Source organism: Salmo salar, chromosome 27 (assembly GCF_965601325.2).
Source record: "Salmo salar chromosome 27, fSalSal1, whole genome shotgun sequence".
Taxonomy (NCBI): Eukaryota; Metazoa; Chordata; class Actinopteri; order Salmoniformes; family Salmonidae; genus Salmo; species Salmo salar.
In genome coordinates, this window is record NC_138317.1 from 31655090 (window position 1) to 31678161 (window position 23072).

At 45.9% G+C, this 23072-nt stretch overlaps 1 protein-coding gene across 1 annotated transcript in view; it reads left to right on the forward strand.

The window, feature by feature from the left end:
* The first annotated feature begins 3671 nt into the window (after positions 1-3671).
* LOC106588883 (inactive phospholipase C-like protein 2) overlaps positions 3672-23072 on the forward strand; it is a 46902-nt gene continuing 27501 nt past the window's right edge. The window contains exons 1-2 of the mRNA XM_082970210.1: positions 3672-4493; positions 22868-22969. Of these exons, the coding sequence (XP_082826336.1) occupies positions 4296-4493; positions 22868-22969 (300 nt within the window). The 5' untranslated portion in view covers positions 3672-4295. The remainder of the gene's footprint in view (positions 4494-22867; positions 22970-23072) is intronic.

Here is a 23072-nt window from a genome sequence, read left to right on the forward strand (position 1 = left end):
TTCATATCATGTTTCTTTAGACCTGTCTAAAATAAATAATGGATTCATTGTAAAGGTGTTGGCTATATTACATGGATTTATTAGACTTTTTAAAATGAGGATGCTCCATAGTGGCTTGTAGGCTATGTGTGGAAGCCAGAATATGCTAAATGTGTTTATGTTAATTACCAGTCAATTACCGTGAGACTGCAGTTATTTGCTTGAAAATCACAAGCTGATGAAATTTTGTGACCGCCACAGCCCTAATATGGGCCCTGGCCTGTCAGCATGCTGGCCTGTCAGCAATGCCACTCCACCTGAAATGTAACAACAACAAAAAATATGAATAACAATTAGCATAGTCAGTCAGTAACTTAGCTAACTAGCTAATGAAACATTTGTGTAAATGTGCACAAGCCTAATCAGCCAAATGATAAGAAAATTATTTGTAGTGAAATTGGAGGGGCATTTTTCTTGCCAACTTTCAGTCACCAATACATCAATAAATGGACAGGGGAACAAAGTGTTCAATAAGTAACTAACTAACTAGTCTTTAAAATGTAGCTACCAATTATATAGCTGGTTGTTATTTTCTAGAAAACTAGCTACAGTCCACTTAGTTAACTAGATGGATAGCTAATGTGAACTGATGGTGGAATTAAGCTAACATTAGCTAGCTTTCCCCCAGCAGTTTCAAGATAGACTTGCTTTCAATGAGAATGACAGATGCATATTGCACTTTTAATGGCATTTGTATCAACTTTATCAATCAGATGAATAGCTAGCAAATAAACTGAGTGTACAAAACATTATGAACACAGTCCATGACATAGACTGACCAGGTGAATCCAGGTGAAAGCTATGATCCCTTATTTATGTCACTTGTTAAATCAACTTCCGTGTAGATGAAAGGGAGGAGACAGGTTAAAGAAAGATTTTGAGACAATTGAGACATGGATTGTATATGTGTGCCATTCAGAGGGTGAATGGGCAAGACAAAAGATTTAAGTGGCTTTGAATGGGGTATGGTAGTAGGGGCCAGGAGCACCGGTTTGTGTGCAGAACTGCAACACTGCTGGGTTCTTCACACTAAACAGTTTATTGTGTGTATCAAGAATAGTCCACCACCCAAAGGACATCCAGCCAACTTGACACAACTTCGGGAAGCATTGGAGTCAACATGGGCCAGCATCCTTGTGGAACGCTTTCGAACCTTGTAGAGTCCATGTCCCGATGAATTTAGGCTATTCTTAGGGCAAAAGGGGTGCAACTGAATATTAGGAAAACCAGTTGTGATGTTCTGCCTGTGGCCACTGCTGTCACCGTTGACTATAGTCTTCCTCAAGAGTACGAGGAAAGCCCAATACTTCCTGTGCCGGTTGAGTAACTCAGAGATTCTAGACAAACATGAGGTCTTTTTGGCACACTTGTCTCTGGAGGAAAAAGGCAACATTGTTGCACTGTTTTTAGAATATCAGGGTTTATTCTCAGATGTGCCAACCCAGACAAATGTACTAGAGCATGACATTGGGGACTCGGCCCGATCAAACAACATGCCTATCGAGTGAACTCTGAAAAGAGAAAGAAGATCCACATGGAGTTGGAGTTCATGCTTGAGCACGACATTGCACAACATGGCAACAGTCCGTGGAGTTCGCCCTGTATATAGGTACCTAAAGCAGATGAGTCTTTGCAGTTTTGTTCTGATTTTCGGAAACTTAATGTCGTAACTAAGTCAGACTCCTTCCCTTTGCCCAGGGTAGACGATTGTGTGGACCATGTTGGCGCTGCTAAGTACATTAGCAAGTTCGATCTGCTGAGGGGATATTAGCAGGTCCCTCTATCTGAGCGCGCTAAAGAGTTTGTCACACCTGATGGTTTGTTTTTTTCTACCTTCGTCTCCCGTTCGGGTTACGAAATGCCGGAGCCAAATTTCAAAGGCTTATGTTTCAAAGGCTTATGCACATCGTGACACGTGGCCTAGAAAATGCTGAGGAAAATTTAGACGATGTGGGTGTATTTAGCACAACCTGGCCCCAACACCTTCAGGATATTGGCAGTCTGTTCAGGCCTTTCGCAGCTGCCAACCTGACAGTTAATCTGGCTAAGAGCGAAATTGGCCGAGCAACAGTCAAATACAGTATCTCTGGAAGGTGGTGAGGCAAGGGGAAGTCTGACCAGTTCTGACAAAAATGGAGGCCATCAACAGTCTTCAAGTGCCAACTTTTCGCCAGGAACTGCGCCAATTCTTGGGAATGGCCAGTTACAAACTGGATTTTTGCAAGAACTTTGTCCAGGTTGTTGCGCCACTAACAGATTTGCCCAGTCTGAAAGTCACTTTCTGTTGAAGCCCCAACTGTCAGGAGGGTTTTGAGAAGACAAATACCCTTTTGGTCTCTGTACCAGCTATATAAAATAATAAAAGTAATATTTACAAAAAAAGTGGCTGTTTTTGTCTTGTATTTAATGTTTGACAGCCTGTTTACATTGGAGAAGGTGACGCATTTGAGTTGATTATGTTGTGAAATGGAAGTTATTTTCTGTTGGTTGTGAGAAACTTGTCCAACAGAAATATAGGATAAATTTTTTGTTTTAAGGGGAAGGCGTTACAGGCTTTGGTTTTTCCATTTATGTTTTGAGGTTGGTGTCACCTCGTTAGTCAGTATGTGTTCATTTTTTCATTTTAGTTTGCGCCCTCTCCAGATTCTCACTGGCAAACTCACAGGCACAGTGTAGCTCTTATTGCAGGACTTTGACACCACTGTGAAATGAGCCACATTAGCTCACCAGTCAACCTACTATGTGTATTGAACATTCATATTGCGATGCACAGCCTTACCTATGGATCGTGGGCCCATGAAATGTTCACAGCTGTGAAGAGTTTACACAAATATTCGCGTTGTAGCTCTTATTACAGGACTTTAACTGTGGGAAATCACCTCACCATTAAGCCTATGAATTATTGTCTTTTGTTGAATTTATATAACAACATTCCAAACTTGTTAAGCATTTTGTAGTCCTAATATGGCATGATTGCACTATTTGTATCTGTTTGCATCAGTTTAAATGCGGGACTTTTATTTTGAAGTCAAACTGCAAATTCCACTATTGTGGCTAATCGTTATTGTGGCTAGCTTCACATAGGTGGTGCAAAAGCAGGCGAAGCGATCAAGCAATGCCCCGTGACATTGATCAACCAATGGTGTGTTAGATACCACCCACAGACGTTTGACTGACACCCCCTCATTATCATATTGGAGGAAGAAATACAGAAATAAATACATTAATAAATATATAAATTAATAAAATGAATTAAAGTTTGAATAATTAGATAATACATAGATAAATAATTCAATACATACAGATATGTTGACAAAATGAATGAATTTTGGTCAGTATTTTTGTATTTCCTTGCACATGTATTTAATTATGTGTGGATGTATTTATTTATTCATTCATTTGTCTATTTATGTGTGCATTTACATATTTATTTCAAATTACGGCACGTTTGGTCCTCCATAATTTATGCAAATTTGAATGTTGGTACAATTACATTTGTTTGCCCAATAACTTTTTATGGGAAAATCCAATCATAGTGTTTTATGAAAGGCGATACTCGCGCCTCTGTCCGCACAAACAGCGACAGAATTCGACAACTGCTGGAAACATGACGCTCACCTGCTACCCCAGCTCTCAAGGAAGATATATGTAGGGACAACCCACTGGGCAAACACTGGTTGAATCAACGTTGTTTCCACGTAATTTCAACGTTGAACCAACGTGGAACATACGATGAATTGACATCTGCACCCAGTGGGAAGGCTAAGTTCCAGAACGCACTGAGAACTGTCAAGTCAAGCCTTTTGCTTTCATTTCCATATTATGAAAGACAATAGCGGTGCTTATTACTGCGCATTTGAGGTGTGCGCCATTCGGGTCACTGAATCTCGTTTTGACTTTCTATTATGGCGAGTCGCCGACGACATCACAACGGAACGCACCTCAGCAGTAGAATGATGGTTAAAGCTATGTAAAATATTCCCATTCTCGTCGGGTAAAGCGATGTCATAGGCTACTGACGGAGAACCATGATTTGCAGAGAATATATTTTGGATAGTCTACTTTGCGAGAGCAAGAGTGTGTAGCTGTCTGTCAAGCATGGAGTCGCTTTGGCGCGCTAAAGCATCGTGGATAAGATGATTGTCAGTTATTTCACGTAGCGAAGCGAACACCAAACAAGACTCACAGCTACAAAAATCCAAATTTGTAGCGGACTTCAGAAAGACGGGTAGGGTGCGCGCCCACCGGTTGCTGTGATGAAACCCTCTCCGGGCAACGGGGTGAACCTCCAGACTCATCGAGAAGATTTGGTGTCCAACGGAGGCTGCGGAATGTCAGACACCGTTACAGCTGTCCAAACCGACACTGGTCCCGGATCCCCCATGACTGACAAGCCGGGAGCAGGAGGAGATACAGACGCCAAAGGAATCCCGCGGCGGAGCAGTATTATCAAGGTAAAAGTTGGGGGGATATTAAATACACCAAACTGACAATACTAAATTGATCCTTAACTGTTCATGAACAGACATACACACATTCACACAGTAGCGTTAGATCACACTCTGATCTAGTCATTGAGAGGTGTTTTGGTACTGTCACTCTGCTAATTGCGAAATAGTTGGTCTGTGGGTCTAGAGTCTGAAGTGACTGCTTCTCCCTGTCTCCTCTCCTTCTCCCTGTCTCCTCTCCTTCTCCCTGTCTCCTCTCCTTCTCCGTCTCATCTCCTTCTCCGTCTCCCCCCCTTCTCCTCTCCTTCTCCCTGTCTCCTCCCCTTCTCCCTGTCTCCCTCCCTCCCGCTCCTCTCCCCCCTGTCTCCTCTCCTTCTCCCTGTCTCCGCTCCTTCTCCCTGCCCCCCTCTCCGCTCCTCTCCTCCCTGTCTCCTCTCCTTCTCCCGTCTCCTCTCCTTCTCCCGCTCCGCCCTCTCCCGTCTCCTCTCCTCCCTGTCTCCTCCCCTTCTCCCTGTCTCCTCTCCTTCTCCTCTCCTTCTCCCTGTCTCCTCCCTTCTCCCTGTCTCCTCTCCTTCTCCCTGTCTCCTCTCCTTCTCCGTCTCATCTCCTTCTCCGTCTCCTCCCCTTCTCCCTGTCTCCTCTCCTTCTCCGTCTCCTCTCCTTCTCCCTGTCTCATCTCCTTCTCCCTGTCTCCTCCCCTTCTCCCTGTCTCCTCTCCTTCTCCCTGTCTCCTCTCCTTCTCCCTGTCTCATCTCCTTCTCCCTGTCTCATCTCCTTCTCCCTGTCTCCTCTCCTTCTCCCTGTCTCCTCTCCTTCTCCCTGTCTCCGCTCCTTCTCCCTGTCTCCTCTCCTTCTCCGTCTCCTCTCCTTCTCCCTGTCTCATCTCCTTCTCCCTGTCTCCTCCCCTTCTCCCTGTCTCCTCTCCTTCTCCCTGTCTCCTCTCCTTCTCCCTGTCTCATCTCCTTCTCCCTGTCTCATCTCCTTCTCCCTGTCTCCTCTCCTTCTTCCTGTCTCCTCTCCTTCTCCCTGTCTCCTCTCCTTCTCCCTGTCTCCTCTCCTTCTCCCTCTCCTCCCCTTCTCCCTGTCTCATCTCCTTCTCCATCTCCTCCCCTTCTCCCTGTCTCCTCTCCTTCTCCCTGTCTCCTCTCCTTGGACCATAAAGTAGCTTTCAGCTATCTTGTCTTCTCAGATCAATGCTTATAAAGGGAAGGATACAAGGAGAGGAATCCCCTTTATACTATTGAGATACACCCTAGATCCTTGAGCACCATGCCCATCTCTAGGCCTACTACTAAATTAGCCTCGTGTTGCGTTCGTCAAGACAGAAAGACCGAGATTGATTCCTAGATCTTTGGACTTGGCTGGATGGAATGACGCCCCTGACCCTTGACCCAGCTACTGAGCTGGAGTCATTGCTTGCACCTATCCAAGCTGGTACCATTATTTAAGCAGGGAGTCATCATTGAGACCAGGGTTCCTTTCACAAGGGAACCCTGCATATACAATTTCATAGACAAAATCTAAAATCAAATACAATATAAAACAGGTCAAAAATAGCAAAACACAAATATGAAAGAAAAACTATTCCATTCCTCAATAAGAAGGTCCCCAGTTTCTTAATGGGACTATATTGACATTCGTGACCTCTGGGCTTGTCCAAACACTTTATCTTGTGTCATAGGATTGTTGAATGTTTTATTAGACTTTATATTGATCTCTTGTCGCTGCCAATTTTGTATGACGTTGATCCATACAGAGGAATGAGTTGGTTGGCCTTGTCATCAACGTCGGCTCTGGGCCCGTCTGATTCGCTCCCAGCACTTGGCAGGGCAGGAAGTTGGCCAGTTGGCCAATTTCCTCACAGTTCATGTTGCAATGTTGCTTTGAGTCATGAGCAGTTAGAGATAGAGATGGTCCCTTACTTACACTCTGTCTCTCTCTCTGTCTCTCTCTGTCTCTCTCTGTCTCTCTCTGTCTCTCTCTCTCTGTCTCTCTCTGTCTCTTTCTCTCTCTCTCTCTGTCTCTCTCTCTGTCTCTCTCTCTGTCTCTCTCTGTCTCTCTCTGTCTCTTTCTCTCTGTCTCGCTCTCTCTCTCTGTCTCTCTCTATGGCTCTTTCTCTCTGTCTCTCTCTGTCTCTTTCTCTCTGTCTCTCTCTCTCTGTCTCTCTCTCTCTCTGTCTCTCTCTGTCTCTTTCTCTCTGTCTCGCTCTCTCTCTCTGTCTCTCTTTCTCTCTGCTCTCTCTCTCTCTCTCGTCTCTCTCTATGGCTCTTTCTCTCTGTCTCTCTCTGCTCCTCTCTCGCCTCTCTGCTCTCTCTCTGCTCTCTTTCTCTCTGCTCTCTCTGTCTCTCTCTGTCTCTCTCTGTCTCTCTCTCGTCTCTCTCTCTCTCTCTCTATGGCTCTTTCTCTCTGTCTCTCTCTCTCTGTCTCTCTCTGTCTCTTTCTCTCTGTCTCTCTCTGTCTCTCTCTCTCTGTCTCTCTCTGTCTCTTTCTCTCTGTCTCTCTCTCTCTCTGTCTCTCTCTCTGTCTCTTTCTCTCTGTCTCTCTCTCTCTCTGTCTCTCTCTATGGCTCTTTCTCTCTGTCTCTCTCTCTGTCTCTCTCTCTCTGTCTCTCTCTGTCTCTTTCTCTCTGTCTCTCTCTCTCTCTGTCTCTCTCTATGGCTCTTTCTCTCTGTCTCTCTCTGTCTCTCTCTCTCTGTCTCTCTCTGTCTCTTTCTCTCTGTCTCTCTCTGTCTCTCTCTCTCTGTCTCTCTCTGTCTCTCTCTCTCTGTCTCTCTCTGTCTCTCTCTGTCTCTCTCTCTGTGTCTCTCTCTGTCTCTCTCTCTGTCTCTCTCTCTCTGGCTCTTTCTCTCTGTCTCTCTCTGTCTCTCTCTCTCTGTCTCTCTCTGTCTCTCTCTCTCTGTCTCTCTCTGTCTCTCTCTGTCTCTCTCTCTGTCTCTCTCTCTCTGGCTCTTTCTCTCTGTCTCTCTCTGTCTCTCTCTCTCTGTCTCTCTCTGTCTCTCTCTCTCTGTCTCTCTCTGTCTCTCTCTGTCTCTCTCTCTGTCTCTCTGTCTCTTTCTCTCTGTCTCTCTCTATGTCTCTCTCTCTTTCTATTTCTCTCTCTGTCTTTGTCTCTCTCTCTGTCTCTCTCTCGGTCTCTCTCTCTCTCTGTCTGTCTGTCTCTCTGTCTGTCTCTCTCTCTGTCTCTCTCTCAACTCAATTCAAGGGCTTTATTGGCATGGGAAACATGTTAACATTGCCAAAGCAAGTGAAGTAGATAATAAACATAAGTGAAATAAACAATACATATTAACAGTAAACATTACACATTTAAAATGTCATATTATGTCTATAAACAGTGTTGTAACGATGTGCAAATAGTTAAAGTACAAAAGAGAAAACAAATCAACATAAATATGGGTTGTATTTACAATGGTGTTTGTTCTTCACTGGTTGCCCTTTTCTTGTGGCAAGAGGTCACACATCTTGCTGCTGTGATGGCACACTGTGGTATTTCACCCAGTAGATATGGGAGTTTATAAAAAATGGGTTGGTTTTCTAATTCTTTGTGGATCTGTGTAATCTGAGGGAAATATGTGTCTCTAATATGGTCATACATTTGGCAGGAGGTCAGAAAGTGCAGCTCAGCTTCCAACTCATTTTGTGGGCAGTGTGCACATAGTCCGTCTTCTCTTGAGAGACAGGTCTGCCTACGGCGGCCTTTCTCAGTAGCAAGGCTATGCTCACTGAGTCTGTACATAGTCAAAGATTTCCTTAATTCTGGGTCAATCACAGTGGTCAGGTATTCTGCCACTGTGTACTCTCTGTTTAGGACCAAATAGCATTCTAGTTTGCTCTGTTTATTTGTTAATTCTTTCCAATGTGTCAAGTAATTATCTTTTTGTTATTTGATGATTTGGTTGGGTCTAATTGCTCTTTCTCTTTGTCTTCGACCTCTATCTCTTTCCTCTCTGTCTCTTTATCGCTCTTTCATTCTCTCACTCTCTTTGTCTTCGACCTCTATCTCTTTCCTCTCTGTCTCTTTATCGCTCTTTCATTCTCTCACTCTCTTTGTCTTCGACCTCTATCTCTTTCCTCTCTGTCTCTTTATCGCTCTTTCATTCTCTCACTCTCTTTGTCTTCGACCTCTATCTCTTTCCTCTCTGTCTCTTTATCGCTCTTTCATTCTCTCACTCTCTTTGTCTTCGACCTCTATCTCTTTCCTCTCTGTCTCTTTATCGCTCTTTCATTCTCTCACTCTCTTTGTCTTCGACCTCTATCTCTTTCCTCTCTGTCTCTTTATCGCTCTTTCATTCTCTCACTCTCTTTGTCTTCGACCTCTATCTCTTTCCTCTCTGTCTCTTTATCGCTCTTTCATTCTCTCACTCTCTTTGTCTTCGACCTCCATCTATTTCCTCCTGTCTCTTTCTCTCTCTCTCTCGCGCTTTTTTTGTCTTCAACCTCTATCTATTTCCTGTGGCCAACTAGTGGACGCGGCCAACCCCTGAACACACTTAACAAGATAGAGGATAGAGAGAGTTTTGTTGACGCTGAGAACGGAATGCAGATGTTTTTCATTAACATTCCTAGAATGTTTTTTGAACATTACTAATGTTTTCTTATGTTTTTATGGAAATGTTTCTTAATGTTCTGAGATCATGCCTGAGATCATGCCAAACACGAGGAAACCTACAGACAACGCTATGCTAAAGTACACAGATTCCCACAGAGAACACTGTTCCGAGAACGTTAAGAAACAATCTGAGAACATTACTTTAAATAGAATCATGAGGAAACCTGGTGGAAGTGTGTGGAAGTGTTATGATGAAGTATTGAAATTCCCACAGGAGAACGTTGTTTCTTAATGTTCTCTTAACTATTTCCAATGTCAAACCAGTTGGAGAATGTTCTTAGAACATTACCAAAAATGTTATTAAATGTAACCATGTTTGAACTTTTAGGAAACGTTATGTTAAAGTAATGAAATACCAAGAAAGTTCATTAAATGTGCTGAGAATGTTCCAAAGCCAAGCAACTATCCTGCACCATTCCCAGAATAACCATTGGACAATCAACCTCTCACCAAGCGCTAAGAAACATATGGTTATCAGAACGTTATGTGCTAGCTGGGTCGTAAACTCTCTATCTCCGTTTTCTCTTCCTACCCATTGACTTCATTTGTTTCTGCGTTGCCAGGATAGGATTGTCGGAAACAGAAATGTGTTTAGCTTTCTCTCACGCTTCAGGAAAGTTGTGTTGCGTCTAAAATAACCAGCTCCGTCCCACGCTGGGCTGAAAGTGGCGTTAAATGACTTCTCTGTGAGGGCGCTGCTGCTCGACGTACGCCGCTATCTGCTATGAGTTTGTTTGATGTGGTGGTTAGCTACATCACGTCTTACTTGCAACACACAAACGGTGCATCTTTAAAGGCCAGCAGAGCACGACACAGCATGGAACAACAACGCAGCGCAAAATACAAATATACATTTTCATATGGGTGTCTCCAGCGGGAATCAAACCCACCATACTGGCGTTGCAAGCGCCATGCTCAGTGAGCCACATAGCCTACACACTGAAGTCTAACACGTTTAGGCTTACCAGTAGCTGACTAGCATGCAGTAGCTAGCACCCTAGTTGCTCATCTCATTCCCCTGCCCATTCCTCCTTGCACACCCCTGCTGCCCCCATGAAAACAACCTGTATGGTTCATCTCAATAATTCCTCAGGATGGGATCAATCCCTGTCTGGTACAGTATGTAGGAAAACTGGACATATGACATTCCTGGCCTTTTTGGCTCCTGTGTGTGTGTTTGGATAGGGGCAGGTCTGTAGGGGAGAAGCTCCACATGCCCTTCTGCCTCACACACCCCAAACTCACCTCTCCTCTTTTTTTCTGTCCCACTATTGCTCTTTCTCTCTTCTGTCGACTTCTCTTCCCTCCTGTCTTACCCCTCTCCTCCTCTCTCCTTTTAGTTGGTTAGAGACCTTCCCTCCTGTCTTACCCCTCTCCTCCTCTCCTTTTAGTTGGTTAGAGACCTTCCCTCCTGTCTTACCCCTCTCCTCCTCTCCTTTTAGTTGGTTAGAGACCTTCCCTCCCGTCTTACCCCTCTCCTCCTCTCCTTTTAGTTGGTTAGAGACCTTCCCTCCTGTCTTACCCCTCTCCTCCTCTCCTTTTAGTTGGTTAGAGACCTTCCCTCCTGTCTTACCCCTCTCCTCCTCTCCTTTTAGTTGGTTAGAGACCTTCCCTCCTGTCTTACCCCTCTCCTCCTCTCCTTTTAGTTGGTTAGAGACCTTCCCTCCTGTCTTACCCCTCTCCTCCTCTCCTTTTAGTTGGTTAGAGACCTTCCCTCCTGTCTTACCCCTCTCCTCCTCTCCTTTTAGTTGGTTAGAGACCTTCCCTCCTGTCTTACCCCTCTCCTCCTCTCCTTTTAGTTGGTTAGAGACCTTCCCTCCTGTCTTACCCCTCTCCTCCTCTCTCCTTTTAGTTGGTTAGAGACCTTCCCTCCTGTCTTACCCCTCTCCTCCTCTCTCCTTTTAGTTGGTTAGAGACCTTCCCTCCTGTCTTACCCCTCTCCTCCTCTCCTTTTAGTTGGTTAGAGACCTTCCCTCCTGTCTTACCCCTCTCCTCCTCTCCTTTTAGTTGGTTAGAGACCTTCCCTCCTGTCTTACCCCTCTCCTCCTCTCCTTTTAGTTGGTTAGAGACCTTCCCTCCTGTCTTACCCCTCTCCTCCTCTCCTTTTAGTTGGTTAGAGACCTTCCCTCCCGTCTTACCCCTCTCCTCCTCTCCTTTTAGTTGGTTAGAGACCTTCCCTCCTGTCTTACCCCTCTCCTCCTCTCCTTTTAGTTGGTTAGAGACCTTCCCTCCTGTCTTACCCCTCTCCTCCTCTCCTTTTAGTTGGTTAGAGACCTTCCCTCCTGTCTTACCCCTCTCCTCCTCTCCTTTTAGTTGGTTAGAGACCTTCCCTCCTGTCTTACCCCTCTCCTCCTCTCCTTTTAGTTGGTTAGAGACCTTCCCTCCTGTCTTACCCCTCTCCTCCTCCTCTCCTTTTAGTTGGTTAGAGACCTTCCCTCCTGTCTTACCCCTCTCCTCCTCTCCTTTTAGTTGGTTAGAGACCTTCCCTCCTGTCTTACCCCTCTCCTCCTCTCCTTTTAGTTGGTTAGAGACCTTCCCTCCTGTCTTACCCCTCTCCTCCTCTCCTTTTAGTTGGTTAGAGACCTTCCCTCCCGTCTTACCCCTCTCCTCCTCTCCTTTTAGTTGGTTAGAGACCTTCCCTCCTGTCTTACCCCTCTCTCCTCTCCTTTTAGTTGGTTAGAGACCTTCCCTCCTGTCTTACCCCTCTCCTCCTCTCCTTTTAGTTGGTTAGAGACCTTCCCTCCTGTCTTACCCCTCTCCTCCTCTCCTTTTAGTTGGTTAGAGACCTTCCCTCCTGTCTTACCCCTCTCCTCCTCTCCTTTTAGTTGGTTAGAGACCTTCCCTCCTGTCTTACCCCTCTCCTCCTCTCCTTTTAGTTGGTTAGAGACCTTCCCTCCTGTCTTACCCCTCTCCTCCTCTCCTTTTAGTTGGTTAGAGACCTTCCCTCCTGTCTTACCCCTCTCCTCCTCTCTCCTTTTAGTTGGTTAGAGACCTTCCCTCCTGTCTTACCCCTCTCCTCCTCTCCTTTTAGTTGGTTAGAGACCTTCCCTCCTGTCTTACCCCTCTCCTCCTCTCCTTTTAGTTGGTTAGAGACCTTCCCTCCTGTCTTACCCCTCTCCTCCTCTCCTTTTAGTTGGTTAGAGACCTTCCCTCCTGTCTTACCCCTCTCCTCCTCTCCTTTTAGTTGGTTAGAGACCTTCCCTCCTGTCTTACCCCTCTCCTCCTCTCCTTTTAGTTGGTTAGAGACCTTCCCTCCTGTCTTACCCCTCTCCTCCTCTCCTTTTAGTTGGTTAGAGACCTTCCCTCCTGTCTTACCCCTCTCCTCCTCTCCTTTTAGTTGGTTAGAGACCTTCCCTCCTGTCTTACCCCTCTCCTCCTCTCCTTTTAGTTGGTTAGAGACCTTCCCTCCTGTCTTACCCCTCTCCTCCTCTCCTTTTAGTTGGTTAGAGACCTTCCCTCCTGTCTTACCCCTCTCCTCCTCTCTCCTTTTAGTTGGTTAGAGACCTTCCCTCCTGTCTTACCCCTCTCCTCCTCTCTCCTTTTAGTTGGTTAGAGACCTTCCCTCCTGTCTTACCCCTCTCCTCCTCTCCTTTTAGTTGGTTAGAGACCTTCCCTCCTGTCTTACCCCTCTCCTCCTCTCCTTTTAGTTGGTTAGAGACCTTCCCTCCCGTCTTACCCCTCTCCTCCTCTCCTTTTAGTTGGTTAGAGACCTTCCCTCCTGTCTTACCCCTCTCCTCCTCTCCTTTTAGTTGGTTAGAGACCTTCCCTCCTGTCTTACCCCTCTCCTCCTCTCCTTTTAGTTGGTTAGAGACCTTCCCTCCTGTCTTACCCCTCTCCTCCTCTCTCCTTTTAGTTGGTTAGAGACCTTCCCTCCTGTCTTACCCCTCTCCTCCTCTCCTTTTAGTTGGTTAGAGACCTTCCCTCCTGTCTTACCCCTCTCCTCCTCTCCTTTTAGTTGGTTAGAGACCTTCCCTCCTGTCTTACCCCTCTCCTCCTCTCTCCTTTTAGTTGGTTAGAGACCTTCCCTCCTGTCTTACCCCTCTCCTCCTCTCCTTTTAGTTGGTTAGAGACCTTCCCTCCTGTCTTACCCCTCTCCTCCTCTCCTTTTAGTTGGTTAGAGACCTTCCCTCCTGTCTTACCCCTCTCCTCCTCTCCCTTTTAGTTGGTTAGAGACCTTCCCTCCTGTCTTACCCCTCTCCTCCTCTCCTTTTAGTTGGTTAGAGACCTTCCCTCCTGTCTTACCCCTCTCCTCCTCTCCTTTTAGTTGGTTAGAGACCTTCCCTCCTGTCTTACCCCTCTCCTCCTCTCCTTTTAGTTGGTTAGAGACCTTCCCTCCTGTCTTACCCCTCTCCTCCTCTCCTTTTAGTTGGTTAGAGACCTTCCCTCCTGTCTTACCCCTCTCCTCCTCTCTCCTTTTAGTTGGTTAGAGACCTTCCCTCCTGTCTTACCCCTCTCCTCCTCTCCTTTTAGTTGGTTAGAGACCTTCCCTCCTGTCTTACCCCTCTCCTCCCTCTCCTTTTAGTTGGTTAGAGACCTTCCCTCCTGTCTTACCCCTCTCCTCCTCTCCTTTTAGTTGGTTAGAGACCTTCCCTCCTGTCTTACCCCTCTCCTCCTCTCCTTTTAGTTGGTTAGAGACCTTCCCTCCGTCTTACCCTCTTGACCTCCGTCTACCCCTCTCCTCCTCTCCTTTTAGTTGGTTAGAGACCTTCCCTCCTGTCTTACCCCTCTCCTCCTCTCCTTTTAGTTGGTTAGAGACCTTCCCTCCTGTCTTACCCCTCTCCTCCTCTCTCCTTTTAGTTGGTTAGAGACCTTCCCTCCTGTCTTACCCCTCTCCTCCTCTCCTTTTAGTTGGTTAGAGACCTTCCCTCCTGTCTTACCCCTCTCCTCCTCTCCTTTTAGTTGGTTAGAGACCTTCCCTCCCATCTTACCCCTCTCCTCCTCTCCTTTTAGTTGGTTAGAGACCTTCCCTCCTGTCTTACCCCTCTCCTCCTCTCCTTTTAGTTGGTTAGAGACCTTCCCTCCTGTCTTACCCCTCTCCTCCTCTCCTTTTAGTTGGTTAGAGACCTTCCCTCCTGTCTTACCCCTCTCCTCCTCTCTCCTTTTAGTTGGTTAGAGACCTTCCCTCCTGTCTTACCCCTCTCCTCCTCTCCTTTTAGTTGGTTAGAGACCTTCCCTCCTGTCTTACCCCTCTCCTCCTCTCCTTTTAGTTGGTTAGAGACCTTCCCTCCTGTCTTACCCCTCTCCTCCTCTCTCCTTTTAGTTGGTTAGAGACCTTCCCTCCTGTCTTACCCCTCTCCTCCTCTCTCCTTTTAGTTGGTTAGAGACCTTCCCTCCTGTCTTACCCCTCTCCTCCTCTCCTTTTAGTTGGTTAGAGACCTTCCCTCCTGTCTTACCCCTCTCCTCCTCTCCTTTTAGTTGGTTAGAGACCTTCCCTCCCGTCTTACCCCTCTCCTCCTCTCCTTTTAGTTGGTTAGAGACCTTCCCTCCTGTCTTACCCCTCTCCTCCTCTCCTTTTAGTTGGTTAGAGACCTTCCCTCCTGTCTTACCCCTCTCCTCCTCTCCTTTTAGTTGGTTAGAGACCTTCCCTCCTGTCTTACCCCTCTCCTCCTCTCTCCTTTTAGTTGGTTAGAGACCTTCCCTGCTGTCCTAATGTCACCCCTGAGCTGTCCCAAATGGTAGCCTATTCTCTACATAGTGCACTACTTTGGAACACAGGCCTGTTTTCTCCTCTCTTTTTGTCTAATGCTCATGCAGGGTGGGTAGGTAGGTAAGGGTGCTCTGGGTAGTAACCTGTCTCTGGGTAGTAACCAGTCTCTGGGTAGTAACCAGTCTCTGGGTAGTAACCAGTCTCTGGGTAGTAACCAGTCTCTGGGTAGTAACCTGTCTCTGGGTAGTAACCTGTCTCTGGGTAGTAACCAGTCTCTGGGTAGTAAACTGTCTCTGGGTAGTAAACTGTCTCTGGGTAGTAACCTGTCTCTGTGACTGAAGTTCATGTTAATTGAGATAACGATAAGACAACAACTCTGTCATCTACCTGTAAGAATCACAGAGACAAAATGTTGTCTTTGCTTCCTGTTTCGTCACAGTTACGGACACCAAAACACACATAGGTGTAATGAGTTTCTTTGGAACTTATTTTATTTACAACTGTTTGATGACCTAACAGATCGGGTCTTTGTTTGTAGTATTGTATGAGTAGTAATGATTGCCTCATTATGTGTGTGTGCGCGTGCCTTAGACAACCTAACCACCATATATGGTAATGTGGGAGACTGTGTGTGTTTGAGAGAGAGTTATTTTGATGTGTTTTCTGACTGAGAGAACAGTGTTAGCTTGGGGGGTTGGCAGACAGCTGGGGAGGGATATGGTTTGAGTTGTAGCTCCTCTGACCTGCTACTTTAGTTAACACTGACTGGAATCTTTAGCCCACTTTAGCCTGCTTTGGACCACCTTTACACCAATTCCCATCCAAACAGCACACAGCTAGACCTGTTCTCTGCAAAACACACACACACACACACACACACACACACACACACCACACACACACACACACACACACACACACACACACACACACACACACACACACACACACACACACACACACACACACACACACACACACACACACACACACACACACACAGTGAGGGCTCTTCACAAAAAATATGTTTGTGTGTGAGAGAGAGAACTGTCACTAGATTCATCATCAGCCCCTAACTCACCAAGGCACCACTGAGGCATTCTACATTTGTAACAAATACTCTGTTCATGCCCAAACAACCAAACAAATATTCACATATTGATTGCTCATACTCCTGTTCCCTGCAGCCTCTATTGTTTCAGTGGGTTTGGGGCTGAGCTGAAGGCCTACAAGAGAGCTCCGGCTGTGACCTTTTCAGCAGAAACTGTGGTTAGATTGCTGTCACAATGACCTTTTCATGTCTGCCTTTTACATTTGAATCATACTCAAACCTGCATCTCATCTGGAACATCAAAGACTTATAGAGAAGGAGAGACACTTCTGGTAAGCTCTTAGTTGGTCGTTTCTACTCGACTGAGTCTATCTGCTGGTTCTGAATTGGTGTGGGTGTTGCATAGTAAATGGTGTGTTGAATCATGTTGTTGCTGAGTGAATGATACGACCACTTCATATACTTCCTGTTTCTCCTCTGCGTTGTAACTGTAATTGACTTCCTGTCCCATACTGTATCAAATACGCATAAACACACATACACACACACTCACATGCATGCACAACAGAGTTGGGGTCAATTCCATTTAAATTCCAGTCAATTCAGGAAGTACACTGAAATTCCAATTCTATTCAATGCTTTTCAATGAGGAAAATGTGGAATTGGAATTTGGTTTACATTCTGAATTGACAGGAATTTAAATGGAACCTCAACCCTGACAGACAGACACAGACAGACAGACACAGACACACACAGACACAGACAGACACAGACAGACACAGACAGACACAGACAGACACAGACAGACAGACAGACAGACAGACAGACAGACAGACAGACAGACAGACAGACAGACAGACAGACAGACAGACAGACACACACAGAAGTGAGAGAAATATGATCATAGTTTGTACTAACTTTTTTAATGCTAAGCCACCCTGCCCAGAAGATTTATCATTTTTTTTAGCATGATGGTTTTTGGTCGTGGGTATATGTTTGTGTTTTAACACAGAAATTCCAGATGATCACAGCCAGGTGTTGGTACAAAGTATGTCATCAATCATGAGTCTCTAAAGCCTTGTTCACACTGCAGGCCTTAATGCTCAAATCACTTTTGTTTTTCAAATCTGTTTTGGAATACTGACTGGCCAAACAGCAAGTTACAAGTGACCGGACTTGTGTGTTCAGACAGCAGTTATTTGCTGACAAGGCTATGCTAGTTGTCATAGTTACGACGAGTGTGTGCGCAGTGGTGTAGGCTATTTGGTGGTGGTACTCGTGCTTCCTATCATTCTGAAGGTATGTAACAAGCTAAGGGGACAACAATGCCTGTCATGGACGTTTCCTATCATTCTGAAGGTATGTAACAAGCTAAGGGGACAACAATGCCTGTCATGGACGTTTCCTATCATTCTGAAGTTATGTAACAAGCTAAGGGGACAACAATGCCTGTCATGGACGTTTCCTATCACTCTGAAGTTATGTAACAAGCTAAGGGGACAACAATGCCTGTCATGGACGTTTCCTATCATTCTGAAGGTATGTAACAAGCTAAGGGGACAACAATGCCTGTCATGGACGTTTCCTATCATTCTGAAGGTATGTAACAAGTTAAGGGGACAACAATGCCTGTCATGGACGTTTCCTATCACTCTGAAGGTATGTAACAAGCTAAGGGGACAACAATGCCTGTCATGGACGTTTCCTATCATTCTGAAGGTATGTAACAAGCTAAGGGGACAACAATGCCTGTCATGACGTTTCCTATCATTCTGAAGTTATGTAACAAGTTAAGGGGACAACAATGCCTGTCATGGACGTTTCCTATCACTCTGAAGGTATGTAACAAGCTAAGGGGACAACAATGCCTGTCATGGACGTTTCCCAGTTGCTTTGAATGTTCAAAATCATGCTTTTAAAGCCTCAAAGGACAACTGTTCAGGACCAAGCTTTGTTTCTTTTGTATTTGTGTCTTTTTTTCCTCTCTTGCTCTGTCTTCCACCGAAGCATTAACACAGACACACACACACACATGCACACGCACCCCCCCCAGTCTAAGGTAGCGTGGCTAATTATAGAATTCAAGCAGAGGTTACAGACCTTAAAAGGTTATATGGCTCTTTGACGAAAATGTTAGAAGACAGTGAACACAGGGTGTGTGTGTGTGTTGGTGTGTTTTCTCACCGTGCTTGTTTACATGTGCACATCGGTCACTTCTTTACAACTGAATGAGTGTGTTTGTGTGTGACCAGCTCCTCTCTTTTCAAGGTAATGTGTTCAGGGTCTATATTGACGTCAGAGATTAGTGTGTGTGTGTGTGTGTGTGTGTGTGGATACGTGTAATGAGGTTGTGTGTGTAGACATAACCTCAGCAAAAAAAGAAACGTCCCTTTTTCAGGACCGTCTTTCAAAGATAATTCGTAAAAATCCAAATAACTCCACAGATCTTCATTGTAAAGGGTTTGAACACTGTTTCCCATGCTTGTTCAATGAACCATGAACAATTAATGAACATGCACCTGTGGAATGTTTGTTAAGACACTAACAGCTTACAGACGGGAGGCAATTAAGGTCACAGTTATGAACTTAGGACACCAAAGCGGCCTTTCTACTGACTGAAAAATACCAAAAGAAAGATGCCCAGGGTCCCTGCTCATCTGCGTGAATGTTCCTTAGGCATGCTGCAAGGAGGCATGAGGACTGCAGATGTGGCCAGGGCAATAAATTGTGAGAAGCCTAAGACAGCGCTACAGGGAGACAGGACGGACAGCTGATTGTCCTCGCAGTGGCAGACCACGTGTAACAACACCTGCACAGGATCGGTACATCCGAACATCACACCTGCAGGACAGGTACAGGATGGCAACAACAACTGACCCGAGTTACACCAGGAACGCACAATCCCTCCATCAGTGCACAGACTGTCCACAATAGGCTGAGAGAGGCTGGACTGAGGGCTTGTAGGCCTGTTTTAAGGCAGGTCCTCACCAGACATCACTGGCAACAACATCGCCTATCGGCACAAACCCACCGTCGCTGGACCAGACAGGACTGGAAAAAAGTGCTCTTCACTGACGAGTCGCGGTTTTGTCTCACCAGGGGTGATGGTCGGATTTGTGTTTATCGTCGAAGGAATGAGAGTTACACCGAGGCCTGTACTCTGGAGCAGGATCGAGGTGGAGGGTCCGTCATGGTCTGGGGCGGTGTGTCACAGCATCATCGCACTGAACTTGTTGTCATTGCAGGCAATCTCAACGCTGTGCGTTACAGGGAAGACATCCTCCTCCCTCATGTGGTACCCTTCCTGCAGGCTCATCCTGACATGACCCTCCAGCATGACAATGCCACCAGCCATACTGCTCGTTCTGTGCGTGATTTCCTGCAAGACAGGAATGTCAGTGTTCTGCCATGGCCAGTGAGGAGCCCGGATCTCAATCCCATTGAGCACGTCTGGGACCTGTTGGATTGGAGGGTGAGGGCTAGGGCCATTCCCCCCAGAAATGTCTGGGAACTTGCAGGTTCCTTGGTGGAAGAGTGGGGTAACATCTCACAGCAAGAACTGGAAAATCTGGTGCAGTCCATGAGGAGGAGATACACTGCAGTACTTAATGCAGCTGGTGGCCACACCAGATACTGACTGTTACTTTTGATTTTGACACTCCCCCCCCCTTTGTTCAGGGACACATTATTCGACTTCTGTTCGTCACGTCTGTGGAACTTGTTCAGTTTATATCTGTTGAATCTTGTTATGTTCATACATGTTAAGTTTGCTGAAAATAAACACAGTTGACAGTGAGTTTATTACATACAGTATGAAGTGGCCCTATACAGACTTCAATTTAATCAGGCTATTGAATAGGTCACATGGCATTTGCTCCTCCAGCCCAACAGACACGCAAACCTCTGCTGGTGTGAGGCTACCACATGAACCTCATAGAACTGCATGTCCTAGTTCTAGAGTGTAGTTACTGTCTGTCTGCGTCCCAAATGGCACCCTATTTCCCTATAGTGCACTACTTTCGACCAGGGCCCATAGGGTACTGCACTATATAGGGAGTAGGGTGCCATTTGGTACCAATAACGTTAATCTGACGTTTAAGCTATACATAGAATAGACACAGGTCTTTGAACTGCGAGAGAAACAAGTCTTTAAATGCATTTGGATGGTATTTACTGTATGTCCAGTGATTTCACTTGGGTGTGAATGGCTGTGGAGAAACCTTACAGGTACTGATAAGGTACTGTAGATTTAGTGCCACATTGATTTTCTTTGACAGCAGTACAGCTCTGTATCTAGTACAGTTTTCTGTGTGTGTGTGTGTGTGTGTGTGTGTGTGTGTGTGTGTGTGTGTGTGTGTGTGTGTGTGTGTGTGTGTGTGTGTGTGTGTGCGTGCGCATGTGCAACCAGTGTTTCTGCCATGATATTCTCATAGAAGCAGCAGAAAGGCAAGGGATACTCATTCTTTCTCTTCCAGGAACAAGAAAAGAGAGGGAATAGAGAAGAGGGAACCATGAGTTGATGAATAAAGGAGATAAGATGATCAGACATAATTGATCCCTGTTGGGAGAACATCTGTTTGAGGTGGAGTTACATGAAGGAGCAGGGACTTAAACACCACCACCACGGTTCTCTCTCTAGCTCTCTCTTTCTGGTTGTTCATGCAGTGGTTACAATGTGTCACTGATCAAACATTCTTATAATGTCCATGGGAGAAAACTAGTTTTGGTACAGGGATAGAAAACTATACATTTTTGGGGGGGTCTTTTACCCCATTTTTCTCCCCAATTTCAACCTTGTCTCACTCGCCCCCTAACGGGCTCGGGAGGTGAAGGTCGAGTCATGAGTCCTCTGAAACATGACCCGCCAAACCTCGCTTCTTAACACCCGCCCACTTAACCCAGAAGCCAGCCACACCAATGTGTCGGAGGAAACACTCTCCTAACCCGGACGACGCTGGGCCAATTGTGCGCCGCCCTATGGAACTCACGGCCGGTTGTGACACATCCCAGGATCAAACCCGGGTCTGTAGTGACGCCTCTAGCACTGGGATGCAGTGCCTTAGACCACTGCGCCACTTGGGATGCCCACAATAGACAACAGTTTTACATGCAAATCTGATTGAACAAACACACACACCAACACACACTGTGTGAACACTGTCTTCTGCGTTAAAAGGAGGATGGGATTCCTTCTTTCCTTCTCCACCCCTGCTGATGTGAGGGAAGCCATTTCATCTTTCATCAATGGTATTTTCTTGTTCACATGTTCATTCATACTCCACATAAAAGAACTGCTGCCTTTCTGCATTCTCCCCTTCTCACCTCTCTGTGACCACACTCAAGTATACATACCAGGAATTTCCACACTTTCTACCCCCCCTCTCTCTCTCTTTCTTCATCTCTCACTCTCTCTCTTTCACCCCTCTCTCTCTCTTTCCCACTCTCTCTCTCTTTCCCTTTCTTTCTCTCCCTCTTTCTACTGAACAGTCCTACAGTTTACAGTGAACAGTCAAAGGGGCTTTTAATTGGTCATGCCTGACTAGCCAACTAACCTTTGACCCTGATCAGTTGATGATGCAGGCATCCTTAACGAAATGACATGGTCATTTAGCACACAGTTTCACCTAGAGCTTCTGAACAAGGTTGACGCAGATGCAGAAGACAGAAGGAGATGCAGAAGACAGAAGGAGATGCAGAAGACAGAAGGAGATGCAGAAGACAGAAGGAGATGCAGAAGACAGAAGGAGATGCAGAAGACAGAAGGAGATGCAGAAGGAGATGCAGAAGATGGAAGGAGATGCAGAAGACAGAAGGAGATGCAGAAGGAGATGCAGAAGGAGATGCAGAAGGAGATGCAGAAGACAGAAGGAGATGCAGAAGACAGAAGGAGATGCAGAAGACAGAAGGAGATGCAGAAGACAGAAGGAGATGCAGAAGACAGAAGGAGATGCAGAAGACAGAAGGAGATGCAGAAGACAGAAGGAGATGCAGGAGACAGAAGGAGATGCAGAAGACAGAAGGAGATGAAGGAAATGCAGAAGATAGAAGGAGATGCAGAAGACGGAAGGATCCATAGAATGACATATAGAAGGCTGCTAAGGCTGCTAACTGCTAAGGTCCTACAGCTATTTGTTGGGTCAATTTCTCTATGGGTTTGGTTTTAATTTATTCTGAATAATAATTAAAAAAAAATTTAAATCCCCAATTGGTAGTTACAGTCTTGTCCCACCGCTGCAACTCCCCTACGGACTCGGGAGAGGCAAAGGTCAAGAGCCATGCATCTTCTGAAACACGACCAGGCCAAGCCGCACAACTTCTTGACACACTGCTCGCTTAACCTGCGCCACTCGGGAGGTCCAACATTTTTTAGGTTTAAATCTATTCTTGTGTATTGGCTAGGCTGAATGATAATGTCGCCAGTCGTCATTGGCCGCGTCAGGGCACCTTTCAATGTGTGTTAACGTGATTAGATTACAGAACGCAACAGTGTTCCCTCTGTCTTTCCTGATGCTCCATCATTCTGTCAGACTCCAGCATTCATGCTGCTACTGATTGTCTTTGACAGTTTTTTTCTAGAGCTAGATATATCTGTAATTAAATAAACCCACCCCCAAACAATGATGTTGCTCTCTCTCCTCTCTCTCTCTCTCTCTCTCTCTCTCTCTCTCTCTCTCTCTCTCTCTCTCTCTCTCTTCTCTCTCTCTCTCTCTCTCTCTCTCTCTCTGCCCTTTTGAGTGGTCGATTGTGCGGGACAGTGATTTAGAACTCAGACGATATTGAGGACAATCGGATTTAGAATTCTCAAAGCCCATCAGTGTTTGATTAATGGTGAAGGGCAAAGACACTCTGACACATGATATCAGAAGGAACAACTACAGAGTGTAATGAACCTGTGCTGGTTGGAGTGAAGATTCATCTGTATTAATATCTCTCTCTCTCTCTTTCTGCCTTTCCCTCTGCTCCACTCTCTCTCCACTTTCCCAATTTCCTCCTATCGCTTCCCCTCTCATCCTCTTCCCCTCTCCCTCCCTCCATCCATCCCTGCCTTTGAACCTCCCTCTGTCTCTCTGTAGTCTGGTTCTCGTGCTGGTCGTGAGAGAAAGAAGACGGTCTCCTTCAGCAGCAGTCTCTCTGAGAGGAAGATCAGCAGCGCTGCAGACTGCATCAGTGCTATGGTGGGGAACATCACCTGTTACACACACTAGTTATAAACTAGTTATATAGTTCTGCAGTGGCAGTTGGTTTCAGTTATTTATATAAGTGACAGAAATAGACCTG